This window comes from Cibotium barometz, chromosome 55, assembly GCF_041138505.1.
Source record: "Cibotium barometz isolate CiBa-2024 chromosome 55, ASM4113850v1, whole genome shotgun sequence".
Classification (NCBI taxonomy): Eukaryota; Viridiplantae; Streptophyta; class Polypodiopsida; order Cyatheales; family Cibotiaceae; genus Cibotium; species Cibotium barometz.
Genome location: NC_141100.1, coordinates 17,802,225 through 17,824,337, shown reverse-complemented (window position 1 = coordinate 17,824,337; position 22,113 = coordinate 17,802,225). Strand labels below are relative to the sequence as shown.

The 22,113-nt window shown below is 45.4% G+C and overlaps 1 protein-coding gene across 2 annotated transcripts in view; it reads right to left on the bottom strand.

The window, feature by feature from the left end:
- LOC147607443 (uncharacterized) overlaps positions 1-17,611 on the bottom strand; it is a 31,319-nt gene extending 13,708 nt beyond the window's left edge. For both annotated transcript variants that reach the window (XM_086790572.1, XM_086790571.1), the window contains exon 1: positions 17,365-17,611. In XM_086790572.1, coding sequence (XP_086646698.1) covers positions 17,365-17,505 — 141 coding nt within the window. In that variant the 5' untranslated portion in view covers positions 17,506-17,611. The remainder of the gene's footprint in view (positions 1-17,364) is intronic.
- Between the last annotated feature and the right edge of the window lie 4,502 nt (positions 17,612-22,113).

Genomic DNA, 22,113 nt, shown 5'->3' with positions numbered 1-22,113 from the left:
GGGTTGGCCAACGAGATTGAGTGTCGTCCAGCTTTCGACTCTCGAAAGCAACAAGTCTACCATCTTGGAATAGAGCAGCCCCGATCCCATAGTCACTCGCGTCAGTCTCAAGAACATAAGGCCGACTAGGATCGAGTAGTGCTAAGGTAGGAGCTTCCTTGACTTTATCTTTCAAAGTCTGAAGACCATATCCAAATCGTTATTCCAAGGGATAGGCTGATTCGACTTACGTCCACGACCTTTCAACAAGTCGGTCATCGGAAGTGTGAGCTGAGAGTACTCCCGCACAGATTTCCAAAGAAAAAAAACAAAACCGAGAAAAGAACGAAGTTGTCTCACCGTCTATGGTATTGGCCAAGCCAAAACCTTATGGACTCGGTCATAGTCAATGCTCAACCCGTCTCTTGTGATCTTGTGTCCCAAGTAAATAATTTCCGTCATAAAAAACTCACATTTACTTAATTTAGCATACAGTCGACTCTGTCTTAAAATAGTCAAGACAATCGTGAGGTGTCTAACATGATCCTCAAGAGTACGACTAGAAATACTAAAATATCGTCCAAGAACACCACCACGAACTTCCCCAAATGTTCACGAAAAAGATCATTCATTATTTACTGGAAAGTGGTTGGAGCATTGGTTAACCCAAAAGGTAATACGAGAAACTTGTAATGGCCATACCTAGTCCGAAAGGCGGTTCTTTCAACGTGTCTTTCATGAATACGTATCTGGTGATAGCCAGTACGTAAATCTATCTTTGTGAAATACTTCGCTCCGACTAAACGGTTAATCAGGTCATCTGATCTAGGAAGAGGATAACGGTTCTTGATTGTCACTTTGTTCAGTCTCTTGTAATCTACACACATTAGCCAGGTGTTGTCCTTCTTTCTCCTAAGTAACACAGGTGCACCCAAGGTGATTTACTTGGACGGATTTAGCCCAACCTCAAATAATCTGCGAGTTGTTTGGTCAACTCATCTTTCTCAACCTGGCTCATCTTGTAAGGCAAAATGCTAACAGGTTGAGCACCAAGGACTAGATCAATACGATGATCCACTGCCGTTTCGGGTGGTAAACCCGATGGCAACTCCTTAGGAAATACATCTTGAAACGAGTCAAGTAACTTCTTTACTTCTTTACTTTCAAACACACTTAATTCATTAACATCCATAGTAGGTATGAGAAATGAAGAAAGTGGAATCAAGACACAATGGAAAGCAATATACAAAGAAGAATCCATTATATTTCCAAAATCAACGGTATTTACAAGAGGTCCCTGCGAGAGATGTATACAATCACCTAGGATACAATACTGGGTGTTCCTATGATCAAAAGAAAAAGTATGACTAGACCAATCTATCTAGACCTTAAGGGTCTTAAACCACTCAATCCCTAACAGCAAGTCTACATGCTCTAGGTGCATAACATAGCACTCCAAAATATCTTTGTAGTCCTGAATCCGGATCAGTAGCTTCTCCACCTTTCGATCCCACACTTGCCAACCCGCAAGTAGGCGTACCTCATAGGTATGATCGCTAGGTGTCATTTCTAGACCCAATTTCTGCACACGTTTATAATTAACAAAGTTGTGTGAGCTTTCGAGATCCAGAAGAATGTGGATTCTATAGCCATTCACTTCTCCATAAACTCGGAGAAGATCGTGCAAGCCAAAAACTTTAGAGTTGAACAGACAATCAAAACATGAACTAGGGCGAGAAAGTACAGTGACTGAAGTACCTATCAAAGACAACTGGTTTGCTGCCTTCATCTTGGGTCCTGCGTTGGTCTTAGCACCCTTCTTCTTCGGGCACTCGTTATGCATGTGTCCTTTCTCTCCGCAGATGAAACGTCACTCCTCCTTGAGCTTCAAAGCCTTGAGGAGACGGTTTTTCTTTATTGGAGTCGAAGTAGAATTCTTCAAAGGTTAGTCCGAAGACTTTCCTTCTGTCGTGCTAGCCATCGACGCGGAGAACTTTCTTTTGTGCTTGTTCCCTTGCTCGGTTATGGGTTTAGTTTTGGAAGAGACCATCGTATCATCATAAATACATGTAGAATGAATGGTCTCGTCCAAGTTTTGCACCTATTATTCTCGACCTGTAAACGATACGAGTCAGGTAATCCTGCTACGAAGAAACCCAAAAGAGTAGTAGGATCCATCTTCGTAGCTTTCATCTACAAGTCTCTAAATTTTTGGAGGTAGACCTCATAAGTGAGGTTCTGCGAGGTCATGGTCAAACTGGCAAACTAAGCAACTATGTCGTAGTCATCCTCCTTCTTGAGGAATTCCTTTTTGAAGACTTCTTCAAACTGTGCCCAGGTTGTTGGTTTAGGTTTGAGTTCTTTTCACCAGAGCAAAGCTTTGCTTGAGAGGAAACCTGCTACCAACTGAATTTTTTTGTCATCGCCATATAGATGAAACTAGAAAATGACCTGCCACTTATGTAGCCACGTGTCCACAATCTCCTTAGCACGCTGCTTTTGCTCGCCCCTAAACTGTTCCGGAGTAATGTTGGGGCCTAAAGCAGACGCCAAGGTATCCATGCTCGAGAGAGTAGACAAGGTAGTGGTCAATAAAGAGATGGAATTCTGCAAAGCCTGCATCTGCACGGCGACATGTGCCTGACGCTCCCTGAAAGAAGCCTTGAAAGTAACTTTAAACTCCTAAAAATCAGATTTAGTTACAAAATCTTCAAAAAGATCTCCTTGGCACGCTACTTTTGCTCGCCCCTAAACTGTTCCGGAGTAATGTTGGGGCCTAAAGCAGACGCCAAGGTATCCATGCCCGAGAGAGTAGACAAGATAGTGGTCAATAAAGAGATGGAATTCTGCAAAGCCTGCATCTGCACGGCGACCTGTGCCTGACGCTCCGTGAAAGAAGCTTTGAAAGTAACTTTAAACTCCTAAAAATCAGATTTAGTTACAAAATCTTCGAAAAGATCACCATCAACAGCCTCAGTAGCCGTCGGAAACAGGTTCTATCTCCGAGTCTTGGATCGACATTGCGAAGTGGAAAAATTTGAAAGTGAGAGAAAATCATGGCTAAGAGCTGGTGCTAGAGAACTCGAGGAGGCTTGTGGCTAGAAGCCCACTCTAGGGGTATTTTATAAAGCCCCGAAAAGCATTTGTTTTTTGTATTGCTTTTGTGTTTTTTTTTTTTTTCCCGAAAGCTCTGATACCACTGTCAAATCCCCAAGGATCTCCTCGTAGAGCAATCCTGAAACACAACTCGAAACCTGCAAAACAAAGCCAAACAACGTGAAGGGGGTGTAGGCCTGACTCACCACCCAACCATGACAGCCGTGGGTAAAACCCATAAGTCTTGGCTGTCCCCACACCGAGCCACGAGCTGAGCTAACTAGCAAGACGCACCGACCAATCTCTACCCCGTGACATCCCATACCACCACGGAGCTACCCTCGCTGGCCTCAAGATTGCTACCGGCCTCGGTTGCATGAAGCAAGTGCACGTCTGCACTAGATCCAGGCTCCTCACCGTAGAGCTCTCGCAAAGACTCGCGAGACTCTATGAACAACTAACTAACCTTGGCCACCCTTTTACACGCTCTTGGTTGGTCACCGGGCATCCACACTTGGGCGCCCACCCGTCCATACTTGGGTGCCCACCCGTCAGTCTATCCCTAGCCCAGCTCGCCAATCAGCTTGCCTAGCTTTATGCTTCCCCAAGCCTCGAAGCTAGTCTTGTGTGTGCATTGCACATGGTAGATACACTCTGTGCACATGACAAGTCCTAGCTGGACTGAATGCCTCCAATCGATGAGCCTAGTTGCCTTTTATAGGCCTTGAATGCACTGATGGACTAGCTGACTACTGGTCGGTCAAGTCCTGGACAAGTACTGCAGCCAACACGTGTCTTTGCCTGTATGTGCTGGCCAACAGTCCCTACAATGTCCTCCACCAGCTAATCGCTTGCCAGCAAAATGCAAGTAGATGCTAGAGAAGAGAGAGAGAGAGAGAGAGAGAGAGAGAGAGATGGCTGAGTATTTAGTATTTTCATAATGTACAAAAAGGTATAAGCCCTAGGCATGCCTAAAAAGGTACTAAAATACCTAATCTAACCCTAGGTCTAAGACCCAGTCCTGGCTGGACTGAATGCCTCCAATTGATGAGCCTAGATGCCTTTTATAGGCCTTGAATGCACTGATGGACTGGCCGACTGCTGGTTGGCCAGGTCCTGGACAAGTACTGCAACCGACAGGCGTCTTTTAAGTTTTCCTGTATGTGTTGGCCGACAGTCCCCACAATGTCCTCCACCAGCTAATCGCTTGCCAAAAACAGCAACTCATGCTCCTAATCTACTCATATCTGGTTCTTTATCTTGTTGCCTCTTCAAGACTAGCTCTGAGATCAGCCGGTGCATGTCTTGCACATGACAGTGTATTAGCATGTGCTTGACACTGGCCATCACAGTCGCCTCCCAAAAAGTGAAAGATGTTATCCACGATACTCCAACCTCGGATGAACCCCGTCTCAATGGAGTGAATCAGAGTGGGGAGGTGAGGATGGAGGCAGAGACTAATCACCTTGGTGTGGCTCTTATAGGCTGTCCCTAAGAGGGTGATTAGTAGCCATTGTCGAATCTCTGAGCGATCGCCACCCTCCTTTGGGATCAAGCAAATGAGACCCTTTGCCAAGCAAGCGGGTTGCATAGAGAGTTGAGAAAGATATGGCATTCTGCCTATAAAAGCATTATACCTTGTAAACTTCAAATGAATCAATACAACTTGCAAGCATTATACCTTGTAAACTTCAAATGAATCAATACAACTTGCAAGCATTACATTGTACATGCAAATACAGTCTCTTGAGCTTTATTCTCTTATCTCTTATCTCTTATCATTGATGCCCCCTCCTCCTACCGGGCGTTAGTTCTGATCTTTGATGGCCCCCTCCTCCTATCGTGGGTTAGCTCCATAGGCTGAATGACGATGATGGTCCCAATTTGTATCGTATGGCTCGGATTTGACATTCCCTCTTGTCACTCATTAGAGTCACCAACTCTTCCATGAGTTCAGATACTCACTCACCAGAGTCACCAACTCTTTCATGAGTTCAGATACTCACTCACTAGAGTCACCAACTCTTCCATGAGTTCAAATACTCAATGCTCACTCACTAGAGTCACCACTCTTCCATGAGTTCATATAGTCACTCACTAGAGTCACCAACTCTTCCATGAGTTCAGATACTCACTCACCAGGGTCACCAACCCGTCCATGAGTTGAGATATTCACTCACTAGGGTCACCAACGCTTCCATGAGTGAGTCCAACATGCTCTTGGAATCCTTCCGCATGTCCCAGCTCTTGGAATATTGTGACATCCGAGCTGAAGTATATCATAAGATAAGAATGAGTCACAAGCATAGAGATCTTGGTTCTCCACAAGTATGTCTACGATTGATAGTTTTCCAGGCATTTCGGCCAATGATAGAAATCCATAGAAAAATCCTAGATCCATGAGATATCCATGAATTCCATAAGTCCAAATAAAGGGAGCGAAAAACTTCATTCAAGAACTTACACCACTATAATTGTCATGTGTATGCACAGTCATAATGACAAAAGCACCATAGAAATCCATTAAATCCTCATTGTAGATAGATGAATCCCGAATTTTAATGACTACGTATCGCATAGAATACCGAAATCATGAATTAGTTTAGTGGCTTTGCGGCCAAGAATGAGAGATAGATAGTTGAATTGCTCAAAGTATCTATCTTGCACCAAACACCAACAACCGGAGGATTCTCCTTGCACATACATGCAAGAGAGAAAACATATATCCAGTCGACAAAGAGACTGAATATATTTCTTTCAAAAGAATTGCATATACATAAGTCAAAATACTTAGCTAATCAAAGGATGCTAGCAAAAGTACACAACCGAGGTGTATGCAAAATAGAATCCTCTTTATACAAAAGCGTGCCTTCATCAAAGGCTGAAATCTGTCATCAAAGAATCTATATCTCAGGCGAAGCCTCGACATCATCATTATGTGTAATCTTCATATTAGGGCAAAAGATTGTCATGTGACCCACTGCTCCACAATCTGTGCACTTAGGCTAACATACATTCTGTTTCACTCTAGCGCGGAGCTTTCTACTAAGAGCTGCTCTTCCCTCAAACCCAAGAGGAATAGAGGGAGTTGTGTGAGGATCTTCGGTCTTTAGATGCTCCTCATGTGGTGTCACAAAGGAAAAGCAGAGCCTCTTCTTCACATAACAAGAGTGCTCATCCAAACTATCACCATTTAGCCACCCAATTGGTCCACCCGTGCTTTCTCATCATGTATGTACATTGGACTGGTGTCCATGGCAGTTGTATATGCCGGGGATTGATGCCACTCATGTGATACTGTGGACTTGGCTTTCCGTTGGGACTTGTGCCTCTATGTACATGCCCGGAAATGCTTAGTGGATTGGTGTTCCATTGGGTCTGGTACTTCATGTACTTGCCTGGAGCACGTCTATTTTGGAATAGTCTCATGAACGGGGATTGTCCATACCAATGCTCCATTGCATAGCATCTTTATGTGTTTGCTTGCAATTGAAATTGCATGTTGTTTTCATGCTTGCTTGACCAATGTGTAGTTTCGGGTAAGGAGACGCCCGCCCATGAACCGTGCGTGTGAAACTGTCTGCTGACATGGTTATGTGGCATGTGGCAGGTGGTAAGTATTGGTCATAAACCTAGCCTTAGGAGTTAACACTAATTTATAAGCGAGTGTGTACACACTTCATTAAGTTTTGGGCGACCAAAACTCACTTATAAATTATGACCAGCCCGGTGTTCACACACACTGATGTCTCAAGGTGGACAAAACCCAATGTCCACCGCCCAAACCTTATCCCCTTAGCACAAAGAGAGTAACCAGCCATGTGTCCTCTCTAGCTTACTCCACAAAGCACTTGCCTGCCACCTGGAGTGGACAACTCACCACCTCACTCCTCCTCTCTCTAGAGGTAGGCGCTTCCTTCATGAGGACATTTGGGCTGTATTTTCTGCACTTTCTCCTGTCAAAATACGCAGCGGAGATGATAACCAAATCTAAGACCACAAGAGCAAGTATAGTGCAGAAAATAGACAGCACAAGAGAAGGAGAGAGATAGGCGTGTAACTCTTCTCTATACACAAGATCCTGAAAACGAAAACAAGATACAATGATGTGGGGGCCATGGGGCCATTTTATATGGCCCCGTACATGCAGTCGGCCTGTGCAAAAGCAACCGACTGGGCCTACATGTCCACGACCAGCCCCTATCCAGCAGTCAGCCAGCTGTGCACAATCGGCCAACATGCAAGAGAGGTCGAGGACCAGAAGGGGTAGTTGGCCAGCATCCAGATCCTCTGACCAGCAGTCGGCCAGCATCTGGATCAGCCAGGGTGCAGAATACTGCCTCCCACACCTAGTAAAAATAGGGAAAAATGGGAAAAAAATACGGGGAGTGAGGAAAAATGAGAAAACACCTACAAAGGGCGGGCACACCCACAACAGAGGCCCTGGTGTCTGATAAAGACAGGAGATGACTTCTAACACCCCCTCTCAGCTCCTAGCTGTGAAATCAACCCTGGGAAGCTGGAGTGCCGCCTGAGCACAGCCTGAGGTAGAGACTTCGTGAAGAGGTCCGCCGCATTGTCCTCCGTCGAACAATAAAGTAGCAAGATGTCACCAGCCAAGATCTTCTCACGTACAAAGTGATATTGTATCTCTATGTGCTTGGTCTGGGCATGGAAGACCGGGTTCCGAGCAATAGCTATACATTTCTGGTTATCACACTAGATCACTGTGGGCTCCTTCTATGGAAACCCAATCTCGCCTAGTAGCCTCCGCAACCACACAACCTCGCAAGCAGCACCACAACAATTCGGAGAGAAGGTCAACAGCCCTCTGTCCCGTCAACAGTGGAGAGAGAGAAAACAAAAATCAGCTGCAACCCACCTGTGCGCACAACAGAAAGAGAGAGATATCTGCTGCAATCGGCTTTGCTCAACAAGCTCCTGTACGGCCCGTAGATGCATCAACATATCTCCAAAAACAGCCCAAACTCATGCTTTTCATGCAGTCGACCAGCTTCTTTTACCTGTGCTTTTCCTTTGTGCAAAAATTGGCTTGGCTGGCAAAAATATCTGCTTTTTTATGCTTTTTCCCAACTTGTTGCTCAAGTTGTCGCTAAAGCCTCCTTCTGTCCACTTGTACATGCCCATGTCCAGCCCAACTTTAATGTTGTGTGAACATATTGACTTATAAACCCTTATAAGTCACTTTAATAATTAAATTTCCATGATGCTCATGCTGTGTAGCCATCTTTCAAGCCAATCCTCATCTGTGAATGCTTCAGCTTCCTTCTGTGGAAAATCCCCATTCTCACCTTGGTTCTATTCTAAGTGTGGGCTTGCCCCAAAACACTGATCAAGACTGGTGAAGGGACCAAATGGTGACTGTTGGTGTCAGGTTTTCTTTATTATATGGTACAAAAAGGTGACTGTATGATTGTACATGATCTAGGCCCTTGGTCAACCCCAAAGGGGTGACCTCTAGCCCCTTCTGCATGCTTGTTGCTGAATTCTACTTCTTCAACTCATGAATGACTGAATTATGCTGAATGAATGATGACTTCATGCTTACACACACATACATGTATATATATATATATATATATATATATATATAGCTTGGAGATGCTGGTCAGCCCATGGCCCCATTGATGCTGTTGTCGGCCAGCTTTGGATAAAAATAATCATAAAATGCTCTCGTAAATGCTACCTTACTTCATGCCTTGCCCACACTGCTGTCTGACCTAGAAGCACCTAGCCGCCTACTACCTGGGTACTAGAGGGCTGCTGACTGCCTGTATGGAGGCTCCCAACTGGTCACCAAAGCCCTCCATGAGGCTTATGCTTATGATGATGCTGGTGATGGTGCTGATGCTGATGATGATGATGATGATGATGCTACTGCTAATGGTGATGTCGCCCTAAATGTTGTCTATATGCTGCCCTCACTGATGTCCTAATCAAGGATTATGCTGTTCATGCTAAGGATTAGCCATGGCACGGGCTGCACGCGATAGAGAGGCCGAATGGAGCCAAGGTGTTTTCGAAGCTTGACCTAAAAAGTGGATACCATCCTCAGGTACGGATTGTCGAAGGGGACGTCCCAAAGACAACCTTCCACACTAAACGGGCCCACTACGAGTTTGTGGTCATGCCCTTCGACTTGACGAATACCTTGGGAACATTTAACCGCACGATGATGCGTATGTTCATGGACTTGATTGGAAAGTGTCTTCGTTTTCTTGGATGGCATACTAGTTTTTTCACCTACAGTCAAGCAACACGACATTGACGTCGAAAAAGTGATGAAATTGCTAGAAAGCAACGAGCTTTATGTCAATGAAAAGAAATCGGAGTTTTATTTGTTCGAGGTTCATTACCTTGGATACATAATATGTACCGAATGCATTTGATTAAATCCCGCCAAAGTGGCAAAAATTCAAAATTGGGAGATTCCAGAAACAGCTTACAATGTACAATCATTTGTGGGGATTTGCCAGGCATATTCCACCCACATTGACGAATTCTTCGACCTCTCGATAGCTCTCACAGATCTGCTCAAGGGTGTCAGCTATAGGATATACTGAATACTCAGCTCTCTCTCTATCTCTTCTCTCTCTCTCTATCTCTTCTCTCTCTTATGTATGTGTTTTGCATCAGCATGTTCTAGGATGGTGTTTAGAGCTAAAAGAAGACTCCCAGAGCTTCCGCATGTGACATTGGTATCGGAGCAACAGGTTGTAGATTAGGTGTTTTACCACCTTTTGAGGGGAAACCATGGGCTAGCCAAGATGTACCTTATTGTACCATAGAATATACTGAATACTCAGCTATCTCTCTATCTCTTCTCTCTCTTCTGTATGCATTTTACATTAGCATGTTCCAAGATGGTATTTAGAGCTGAAAGAAAACTCCCAAAGCTTCCGCATGTGACATTGGTATCAAAGCAACAGGCTGATTTTGAGATATTGTTATTGCCCATGTCGCACCCAATGCACCACGCATGGATGAAACCATCACCCGTGTCTTGATCTTGTGGTGGTGTGGGGACAGGCAACATTGTTTCAGCATCAGGCTCAGCAAGGCTAAACACTGATTCAATCCCAAATGAAGGTGCGCAAGTCCAAGGTACAGGAAAGTGCATAGGTACGAGGCCCAAGGAAAGGAACACAAGACATGGAAGAATTCCCAGGATGTTGGTTGGTGGTGTTCCACAAAACCCAAGGGAATGGAAGTCCTGTGGCTCAAGCACTAGAGAGCACGCCAGCGGGTGGAGGTTGAAGGCTCAAGACAGGAGCAGGGACCAGCCGTCGTGCGAAGTGGCAATGAGCAGGCGCTGATGCACAAGGGAGGAAGCAGTCTCAAAGTCGGGCGATGGAAGCGGTCTCAGGGCCGCGAGGTTGGGCGGAGGGAAACAGAGGGCGGAGGTGTTAGCAGTCATCTCTTGTCTGTACCATAGTGCTCACAGAGGGCCTTTGTTGTGGGTGTGCCCGCCCAAGAGCTCTTATCCTTTTTTTCCCATTTTTTCTCGTGGTTTCCCTATTTTTAGGGGTCGTGGGGAGCTGTCTGTACTAGCCGACTCATACTGTGCTGCCGGACTTTTCATGTTGCTAGCCGACTGGATTTTTTCCAATCGTGGACACCTTTGTGGGCTATCAAATTGTTTTCCACTGGCCGACCTGCTGCCCAATGTGGTATATATAGCACCTTGTCCCCCCACACTTCCTTGTATCATTATACCAGATCTTGTGTATAGAGCAAAGTTTATACAGCTTCTCTCTCTCTCTCTCTCTCTCTCTCTCTCTCTCTCTCTCTCTCTCTCTCTCTTCTGCGTTTTGTTCTCTACAACAATTGTCTCATATTTCCACTATGCATTCCGACATGGTATCAGAGCCCCAAGTGGCTTGAAACTTGGAGACAGTGGGAGCTTGAGGGTTTGCTAATTGGTGGTGCTGATTGGAGATTGCTTGGGCTGTTCGGGACTTGGAGATCGGGTAGAAGGCGGCCATCACCACCTTGCATATTATTTGCAGCCTCTTCTTCATTTTTTTCCCACACCCCCTCCCTTCACAAGACCTTGTGAACCTTTGAGATGGCTGACTTGCTTGAGATGGCTGAGAAGCACGTGAAGATCCCTACTCTCCCCCATTCCCGGTGGATCGACAGTCAGACGGGACCAACTACAGCATATGGAAAGTAATGATGGAGTCTGTCTTGGAGTCTTCCGACTTGGCTGATTTCATTGTGGTTGGTGTTCCACGGCCAGAGTTGGAGGATGGGGAGCTTTTACCCTCTACTCGGAAAGAACGGGAGGCTCAGGCACAGTTGTGGGATCGTGTCAATGCTCGTGTGTGTTCTTTCATCTTCCTTAATTGCACACCACAGGTGATTAATCATATCAAACATATGACGCTGGCCAGAGGGATTTGGCAACATTTGGCTTCTTTGTATAACAGGGTGTCACCCATGAAGCGGATCTCCTTGGAAGTGCAAATGCGGGTGGTGAATCCTGCAAAGTCTTCGACGATGCGGGAGCACATCAACAAGTTGCAGGCTCTTCAGCAGGAGGTTCTTCAAGCTGGGAAGGAGATATCTTCAGAGGACATGGCCATCACTTTGTTGTCTCATCTAACCTCTCAATACTCAACTTTCTACTCCTCTTTGATCACCAGTGGCAGGCTTAGCACCATCACATGGGAGGAGCTTGTGCCTATGGTCTTGGAACAGGAAGAGTGTTTTACGAACCCTCCATAGGACGGAGGTTCTGAGGCCTTGACTGGCCAGCGGTCGAAAGGCCACAGTAAGGACATAGGGAAGTCTTCACAGGAGAAGTCTTTTGAGCAGGAGCCCAACTTGGATCGTGACGCCTTGAAGGCAGAGAGGACCTGTAACAATTGTGGTGAGAAAGGCCACTATTGGAGAAAATGTCCTAAGCATATAGCACTGAGAAGGGTGCAGATTCCTCAGCAGTTACCGTGAAGACTCCAGCTTTTGTGCACTTGGAGATTATGGACACAAATGCTTCATCTTCTTCGACCAAGGAGGTGGTTGGACTCACCGCTAGAGACACTCAGGACTGGATTCTAGACAGTGGTGCTTCCAGGCACATGACTCCTTCTCGAGAGTTATTACAAGATCTTTGAAGGCACACAGGTCACATCATGATTGGTGACGAGTCCACTATACCTATTCACAGTGAGGGCAGGTTTGAGATCGTTCCCGATGGCAAAGGGGGGAAGCATTTCTCCCACATTCTTATATCCCATCTCTTGGTTTTCATCTATTGTCAGTGCATGAGTTTTGCAAGACTGATGTACGGGTGGAGTTTGAGGAGCATTTTGTTGCTCTACGAGACAAAGCGACAGGCCAGGTTGTATGGGAAGGCGGAGTGGAGAATGGGATCTACAAACTCTCAGCACTCTCTCTTACAGGTTCTCAGTTAGGTGATGTATGACAGTTTCGTCATGACCACTTGAGTGTGGATATGCTGCAGCAGGCTTTCCGAGACCAGTTGGTGGATGGCTTGCCAGATGATGGCAATAGGCAGGAACATTCCAATTCTTGTGTGTGTCAGTCAGAGGAACCTTTCCAGGTGAACTATGCTTTGATGTCTCGTATCATTCGCGACATAAAGCTTTATTGCTGTTATAAAAGGTGATCTTGTCCAACTCTCTCAATCTCCTTTGCACTCTCTCATATGTTTCTTGTTTATGCTTCCGCCTGTGCTATCTCCTTCATGGTATCATACGCTTAGGTCCAGGTTGCTCCAAACTCTGCAAATCTGCCCACTTTGCTGTATGTTTTGCTTCCATCACTTCTCCGGCTGCATATCAGTCCCATATAGTAGCTGTGTTTTAGTACCTTGCTGCGTTTCTGGTCTAGCCCTCTTCTGGTTCCTGTCGGCCAGCCCTAAAGGCTGTGTTTTGCTCTTCAAAGGCAGGTTTTGAAGTGTTTTGGCTGCATTTTCTTCTACAGCATCTATTGGTGGTGCGTTTCTTGCTCGTGGTGCTGCCAGACAAGTGGCTCTACACTGTATTCTTCCTCCATGAGTCCCTGCCCTTCCGGTAGAAGGTTCCCGGTGGATCTTGGACTGTTTTGCTCCTGTCCCACCTCTTTCTCTCTACGGTTTGAGAGGTGGCTGATTGTTCCTAGTGCCTCGCTTCGTTGGAAAGCACTTGAGGGAAGTGTTTGAGAGCTGAGATTTGTTCTTTGTTGCTATGGATATGGCTCCCCCCTATACGAACAAGGATGACAAGTTAAAAGGACCCAACTATGCTCATTGGAAGCTTCAGATGTGGATCTACTTCATCCACAAGGGTTTGTGGGACATTGTTCAGGGCACTAAAAGGAAGCCCGAGCGTCCTCAAAACTCTAGGCGGTGGACTCAAGATAAGGAGGATGAGTTTGCTCTGGAATTACAAGACTGGGAGAATTGGGACTTGAAGGCGCATTCTGTGCTTGTGCAGACCATCACCAAGGAGGTCTCACCGGCAGTGCAAACTCTCACCAGTGCTCATCAGGTATGGTCAAAATTGGAGGATCTCTTTGGACGAGATTCATCGATGAGGGCAATTACCTTGCAGGGGTAGCTCTACGGCTTGTTATTTCCTGAATACAATTCCATGCAGTCTTTTCTCATGAAGGCCAAGGTTATCCATGACCAGTTACTGGCTATGGGTGCTGCTGTGTCCTCTTCTCAGCTGGCTGCTCTTATCCTCACCAAGCTTCCTCCGGACTATGATGTTATTTCTCGATCTTTGCGGTGCCAGGTCACATCCACTAGTTGGATTTTGATGATCTTAGCTCCCTACTTTTGGAGGAGTCGTCCATTCTCATCTCACAGGGTAAGTTGAAGGTGTCAGTCAACAATTCTGACCAGGGACTTTCCTCAGTTCAAAAAAAAGGTCGGAGTCACTGCTTCTCTTGCGGGAAAAGAGGACATCTGTCCAAGGATTGTTTGTCCAAGAAGAAGGACAAGACCAAGGGCAAGGCTTCATCTCAGAGAAAAGGCAAGACACGACACAAGATAGTGATACAGATTCTAGTACCACTTCTAGGGCTCCCAGGGCGCTTCCGGCTCAGGAGACCCCAAATGGCGTGCTTCTCTAGTACACATGCAGTTTTCCCCCATGTGCTTCCAACCAGAAGAGGCTTGTGGGCGGGAGAGGGGGCTGATTACAACTCCACCTACTGGTGCAGGGAACCGTGATTCGGAGTTCCAAGCATTAGACATCTGGCAGGACATGGTTATCTTTGGTACAGTGCGATTATGAACTGGATCTGTTCCAAGTTCATTGTTCGACACTTTTGGGACGTGATGTGTTCCGTCCACTGTTGGGGATTATGGGCATGGTGTGTCCAACAACTCATCATCTACTTTTGGAGTTCACTGCACACTTGTGTGGGAATTCGTGGCCAAGCAAAGTTCCTTGCAGTTCATGGTCGAATCTTGTTTCGAGAAAACAGGTTGGTGGGTGCTCTCTCCGAGGTGATTCCACTATTCGCGGTGCTCGAGGGTCCATGGTTGCATCTTCATCAACTTATCTTCTTCTGACTCTTGCACACACTAAGCTACAGAGGGAGTGTTAGATTTTGTGCATCTCAATGTTTTGCGGATCTACCATTTATTTGGTATTTAATCCATTTTCTCCTATTTATTTTGTCCAGGGCCAATCGGCCAGCCCTAGAGGCAGTCGGCCAGTCGGCTAGGTCCCTACTGCACTATATAAGGAGTTCCCAATTATTCACTCAATCATTCATTTCCCTTGTACATAGTTCAACACTCAATTGTTGGCCATTGCCATTGTAAAGCTTTACTGCTGCTATAAAAGGTGATCTTGTCCAACTCTCTCAATCTCCTTTGCACTCTCTCATATGTTTATTGTTTATGCTTCCACCTGTGCTATCTCCTTCACTTGTATCGGAAGCGGTTTGGTTCATTGATTTGGTTACTGAACACCAGATTGGACTTGAGCTTCCCGGTGGGGCTGTTGATCTCATTCATGCACACGCCTTTGAAGACTCATTGGGACGCAGGACTGCAGATCTTGCGGTATCTGCAGGGTACAAAAGGATCTTGGACTCTTCTATGACACTAGAGGGGGAACGACGGACGAAGTCAGACTCCAAGGTTGGAGTGACTCAGATTAGGGAGAAGATCTACATCAGGCTACAGATTTACCCTTGGCTCAGGAGCTATTTCATGGTGCAACAAGGGCAGCCAACTATTGCCTTGTCGTCTACAGAGGCAGAGTACCGGGCTGCTTGTGGTGCTGCTTGCGAGGTGGTATAGTTGCAGAGGTTACTTGGCGGGATTGGGTTTCCACAGGAGGAACCCACGGTCATCCAGAGTCTCACTTTGTTCGTGAGAAGTTTTTTTCTGATGACATCTTGCTAGAGTTTTATTCGACAGAGGACAATGCGGCGGACCTCTTCACGAAGTCTCTCCCTAAGGCAATGCTCTGGGAACACTCCAACTCACTAGGGTTGGTTCCACATCCAGGGATAGACATAGAAAGTTCAGAGGATACCCCTGGAGGACAGGATCTGCAGATTGTGCCAGCATGAGGTTGGGTCAGAGGAGCACTACATTTGTCCATTGCCCAGTGTACTACGAGATCTGGGGGAGATTTTATTGCCTTTTCAGAGAGGGCGTTGGGCCTCTGGACAGGATCATCAGCGCTGCCTCAGACTCTTCCTCCTTGTGCTCCGTCGACACAGAGAGTAACTCCTCACAAAGTCCCGACCCCGACATTGCCCACACCCCCTTCAGCCAATTATCACCCGTTTCTTCCGACCACAGGAGGACAAACCACAGACAGCAGACCCACCACCCATAGTGGAGCTCAGAGCCTTAGCTGCACCATCGTCTACTAGGTCACACCTTCCACCCAAAAGCTCTTATCCTTTTTTTCCCATTTTTTCTCGTGTTTTCCCTATTTTTACTGATCGTGGGGGGCTGTCGGTACTGGCCGACTCATACTGTGCTGCCCGACTTTTCATGTTGCTGGTCGACTGGATTTTTTCCAGTCGTGGACACCTTTGGGGGCTGTCGGCCTGTTTTCCACTGGCCAACCTGCTGCCCAAGGTGGTATATATACCACCTTGTCCCCCCACACTTCCTTGTATCATTGTACCAGATCTTTGTATAGAGCAGAGTTTATACAGCTTCTCTCTCTCTCTCTCTCTCTCTCTCTCTCTCTCTCTCTCTCTCTCTCTCTCTCTCTTCTGCCTTCTGCGTTTTGTTCTCTACAGCAGTTCTCATATTTCCGATGTGCATTCCGACAGGAGGTGCCGACAGAGGTGGCGCCCGTTGCAATAACGCCACCAAGAGTAGTAGCGCATTCAGCCGGAGACAGCCGACGGCGGCAGTTGGTTCACCCTAATGCCACCCGTCTGGCTGGTAAAGGTTGGGCAGCAACAGCAGGCTCTGAATCAACGGAGGCTGGAGGCGACTAGCTATGTGGGGTGGCGGGACGGCGGCGACTGACTTACGCACGCCCGTCTACTAGCAGAGCCGATAAGAGCGAAGAGCTCTGGTACCGATTGTTGAAGCAAGACTGTTACTTCAGACGTACTACAGGCTCTCCGTTGAATGTGCTAAGGATGTCCTTCAAACATATGACCTATAACTTCCAATATTTCTAGCTCTTTGAATCTCATAGCCACCTCATCAATGATGAGCCCAAAAGTAAGATTGGTTGATAACATGGTGGTGCTACCATAAGCAGAAGCATTTAACCTTCATTAACGAAACACATTAAGATGGTTTCCCAGTTCCCCATGCGAGCTTGAGTACATCAGACTAAAAGATATCCGTAAGGCCAGGATTACATGTGTGCCCAGGTTGACACAACTAACCTTAGAAATGCCCATTGCTGCCTTGGGCCTTACTTTAGGCCCCCTCACATTATTTGTTAAGCCTGACCACATAGCTTAAACCTCAACAGTGAGGTTGCTGACATGTCACCCTCTGTATTCAGCCCTCTTCAAAAAAGCTCTGCATAAGGAACCAATAAACCCTACATAAAATAGCCTTCTTGCACTGGTCATAAAATCTAAGCTATTCAGGTACAGCAAGTTTTAGAGAGCACATCAAATAGAAGAGACAAAATATGTTATCTAGCAGAAGGGAAATTTGGGTTCTCTCTCTCTCTCTCTCTCTCTCTCTCTCTCTCTCTCTCTCTCTCTCAGTTTAAAGAAAAAACCTCTAGATGCAACAAAAAACGATTTATATACACATATCAGAACAAAAAAACATGATAATAATTTATGCAGTATTTTAAGACCAACCTGGCACGTTTGGCAATGTTTAAGGTTTATGGCAGCCGAGTCTGTAGGAAGGTTGGGCATAAACCAGCCGCTCCGATGAGAAACAGGAAGTGATTGGGTCCGGAACAGGGAGGGGGACGACCCCGCTGCAACCACCACCATGCTGGCAGACCAGCTCTTTTGTTTTTGTGTGTGTGTGTGTTTTTCCTAGCTAGGCTCCGCCCTCATCACCCACAATATAGTAAAAGAAAAATGCATTATTAGTCAGGTTTTGGAGTACCTTACGTTTAAATATGGCACCATAATGTTTTTTGCACTTCCATTATTAAATATATTCTGTGAGATTTTTAAGAATAAGAGTGTTTTTTTAAGGTTTCATTTTAGTATGTAATGAGTAACCCTTGAAAAAGTTAATGAAATTATAACCCTCCATATTCTCTCTATTTAAGGCAATGAAATGATGACCCCCATATACTTTTTATTTGCTTGCATTCACTCTTCCATAACCTCTCGACTTAAGGCAATGAGATGATGACCCCCCATATGCTTTCTATTTGCATGCATTCACCCATATCCTTTCTATTTAAGGTCTCACAATTCTCTATAGAAGGCCTCAAAGGGCATTCAACTAGTAGAGGGAGGGAGAAAGAGAAGGAGGAGAGGGAGGGGGTAGGAATAGGCACCCAACATAGTTTTTTTATTTAAATAGGTGAAGGTTGAAATGTTAGGGGAGAGTGTAATAAGTAGGGAGAGTGGGGTTAGTGGGTGAGTAAATGCATGCATGGCAGTGATATATGATCATGCCTCCTCGTTGGTGTTCATCCATGACTATAGTGAGTGGCCTTTGTTTGCACGATTGCGGTGAGCATATCGCTGAGTCCTTACGACTTGGCTTCTTCCAATTATGTAACTGTTATTTTACAGATCCCTCTCCTCTGAAAAGATTGGGGGAGGAGAGAGAGCTTGAGCGCTAGCAAGCATACACACACTCTCACAACAATGGAGAAGAACACACAGAGATGGAAGGGTGAAATCATCTTCTACTTGTTGCTCTCAAAAGAGGTCCAACCGAGTAGGTGAACACACTAAGTAGGCGTGTCCAACCGAGTAGGTGAAAACACTAAGTAGGTGTGTCCAACCAAGTAGGTGAACACACTAATTACGTGTAGTCCAATCGAGTAGGTGAACACACTAGGTAGGTGTAGTCCAATCGAGTAGGTGAACACACTAAGTTGACAACATAAGTATGCCATAACTCATAGTCTAGTTGTAGAATCATTTGTGACAAAGACCAAACGTGCCAGAGGGTGTAAATGTGGAACGGTCACCCACACTAGTTCGTGTTGAGCTTGACATCTCAACACTCCCCCTCAAGCTCAACTCTGTCTCCAAGACTCCGAGCATAGTGTGGAATTTATGAAGCTTCTCTGCTCCCAAGACCTTGGTGAAAATGTGAGCTACATGTTCCTCTATTTACTAACGTACACATCTCTTGCCAAGACATTCTCTCTGATGAAGTGATAATGGACCTCTATGTATTTAGTCCATTGTGTATGAAACACTTAGGTTCTTGGCCAGCTATATACTATTAAGGTTATTGTTGCAATAGATGACAACTTGCCTGTCCACATGCAGCCCTAAATCTCCAAACAGCTTACGTAACCAAGCTATCTCATATGCTACCATCACAATGTTAGTATACACTCAATGCTCGCCTCACAGCATGTATCTCACTTTGACGTATAATACACATTTCCCCCATTATGAGGAGTAGCCATGGTGCATATGTATTTAGTGGGAACCCTAGCTTAGACGCCGATGGGGTCATTATTGTGACCATTAATGATGGTTGTGAGATTGTTAAGGGTTATGAGATGGTTAAGGGTACGAGCGTTAGCTAGGGCTCGGGGTAGTGCCCCGGGGCAATGGCATGAGAAATATTCCCTAGAATATTCCCTCAAATACCATGTCCATTATTAGTGGGTGGTGGTCGGTTGGTGGACCGCGTTCTTGATACACGGGCGGTGACCATGTCTATGCAGTGTAACCACCCTTGTTGTATACACGTCTACCACATTGCCTACAGTACTATATATGGACATGGTTGTCACCACGAGCTAAGGCATTCGATGTACATTCTCCATCTAGAGTCTGTCTAGATTGTCATCTAAGCTCTACTTGAGAGCGTATGGGTGGACATCACCATCACTTGTACCTCTTTGGTATAATCCAAATTTTAAATTCTCTCCATTGTGTATCTATTGCATTGTTTATTGTGCTTTATCTTGCTTTCTCTTTCCGTTATGCCATCTTCTTATATGGTATGAGAGCTTAGGTGCTCTTAGCAAGAATAGTGCATAAAGTTTAGTCTTTCTTTGCATAGAATCGTAGGAGTGATGGCTTCTATCTCTACTACTGTTGTTGTTGCACCAATCTTGCACATTCATCCACCTGCCTTCACAGAAGGTAAGCTTGATGGGATGAACTACACTCTCCGAAAATTCAAAATCAATGCCATTCTAGACTCTTACAAGCTCCTATAAACTGTTCTAGGAATGGATGTAGAACCAGTGGGAAGTCCCAACCCCAACAACCTTTCAAACATGCTTTCACCAGCAGATGCTACACTTCTTCGGGCATGGAGAAGGTGCAATGCTGACGCACTTTGTGCTATCGTCACCAGCATAATTGATTATGTTCTCACTCTGATTCAACATACTACCAAGGCTACAGAGGCTTGGGATCATATTGAGAAATCAGTATGAAACTCGCAAACATACTAGGATTTTGAACCTGGAGAATCATCTTGCTGCTGAAAAAGTTTGCTAAAGGAGAAGCTGCTGAAGCATTCATCTTGCAGATCAAAATTCTACCGAGATCAAATGGCTGCTGTAGGGATTACACACACTAGTGAAGGAGTTGGCTCGGAGGTGCATTCGAATTCTTCCACGGTTTGGCTACATCACTAAACACTTAAGTTAGAGTGCCATCTTTATCATTTGAAGAATTTAGTGCTATGTAACTTGAAGAGGAGATGCGGCTAAAGACCGACGATGGTGGTGATACTGCATTTTCAGCCAATGCTAAAGACAAAGGCGCAACATCTTCTGATGAGAAGAAGAAGAAGCCAAATAAGAAGAAGTTTCAAGGGAGCTGCTATTACTATGATAAGAAGGGTCATACTATCAAAGACTGTAGAAAGAAGTAGGCTGACGAGAAGAACAGCACCTTGAAGTCTTCATGGAAAGGAAAGGAGTTAGTCAACAATGTCGAGACCGAGCTTAAACTTTGGGTCGCCATTGACGACGTATGTTCATCTATTCAGGCTCGAGTTGATGATTCATGGATTTTGGATAGTGGAGCCTCCCGACACATGACCACTAAGAAGGGTTGGTATAGTTCCTGGAAGCCTCTATATAGGAACCCATCAATATTGTTGTTGTTGGGAATAATGCTAAATGCTCATTGAAGGGTCTAAAACCATACCTTTAGTGGTAGCTATAAGTGAAGAGAAGAAGCTGTCAGATGTACTCTATGTATCCCAACTAAAGAGAAATCTACCATCAATTGTTTCTGCGATGATAGATCGTGGGCTTGAAGCATGCTTCAAGAAAACTAAAGCAAAAATTCTAGATGTTGTTGGCAAGGTAGTCGGCAAAGGAGTAAGGTGCAACAATCTCTATGAGCTGAGTGTCCTTATAGTGTTTGCAGATAAGAGCCCAAGCAAGCTTTGGCATGAGCGATTTGGTCACATTAGATTTACAGTGCTAAAGGAGATGCAGAAAAAGGGTATGGTAGCTAATTTGCCTGCATTTTCAGAATTGCAGGAACCATGTGAAGCTTGCATGATGGGCAAGCAACAATGTAAGGCATTTCCATAGGAAAGTAGCAATCGGGCAAAGACTCCTCTAGAGCTGGTATATGCTGATCTTTGTGGTGAAATGTCTACTACTGCATTAGGGGGATCTTCTTACTTTATGTTCTTAGTCGAAGATTATAGTAGGAATATGTGGGTTTATTTCCTTCGGGATAAGGCTGAAGCTTTTGGCAAGTTTAAACAGTGGCATAAGCTTGTGGAAAATGAGATAGGAAAGAAGGTGAAGAAGTTTTGTACACAGATTGAGGAGGAGAATTCCTTTCAACGGAATTTGACAGCTACTACAAGGAGAATGGCATCAAGCGTTATCACCACTGCTCACACACCTCAGCAAAATGGCATTATAGAACGCCACAATCGAACTATCACGGCGGAGATGGCTTGATGCATTTTAAAGGCAAAGGGTTTGACCAATACATTTTGGGATGAAGCAGACAAAAGTTTATGTCCTTAATTAGAGCTACACAAAGGCACTCAAGGATGTTACACCTCAAAAGGCCTACTTTGGTAAGAAACCTCTAGTTTCTCATTTCAGAACATTTGGTTGTGAATGTTATGTGCATATTCTAGATGCATTTAGGACCAAGCTAGATGCCAAAAGCAAGAAGTGTATCTTTCTTGGATATAGTCAAGAGTCGAAGGCATATCGGCTCTATGATACAAAGGCAAAGAAGATTGTGGCTAGCCAAGATGTGGTATTTGCAGAACAGCCACACTCAGTGGAGAAAGGAGGTCCGTTCACTCTATCATCAGTCGGAGAAATAGTCCACCATGAGCCCAACTCACCAGTCATATTTCCTCTTAAGGAGAAGGAGTTTTCAGAGGATGAAGAGTCTCACACATCACAATAGCCTGTTGCTACACCACAAGGAAATCCACTTCCACAGTGGGTA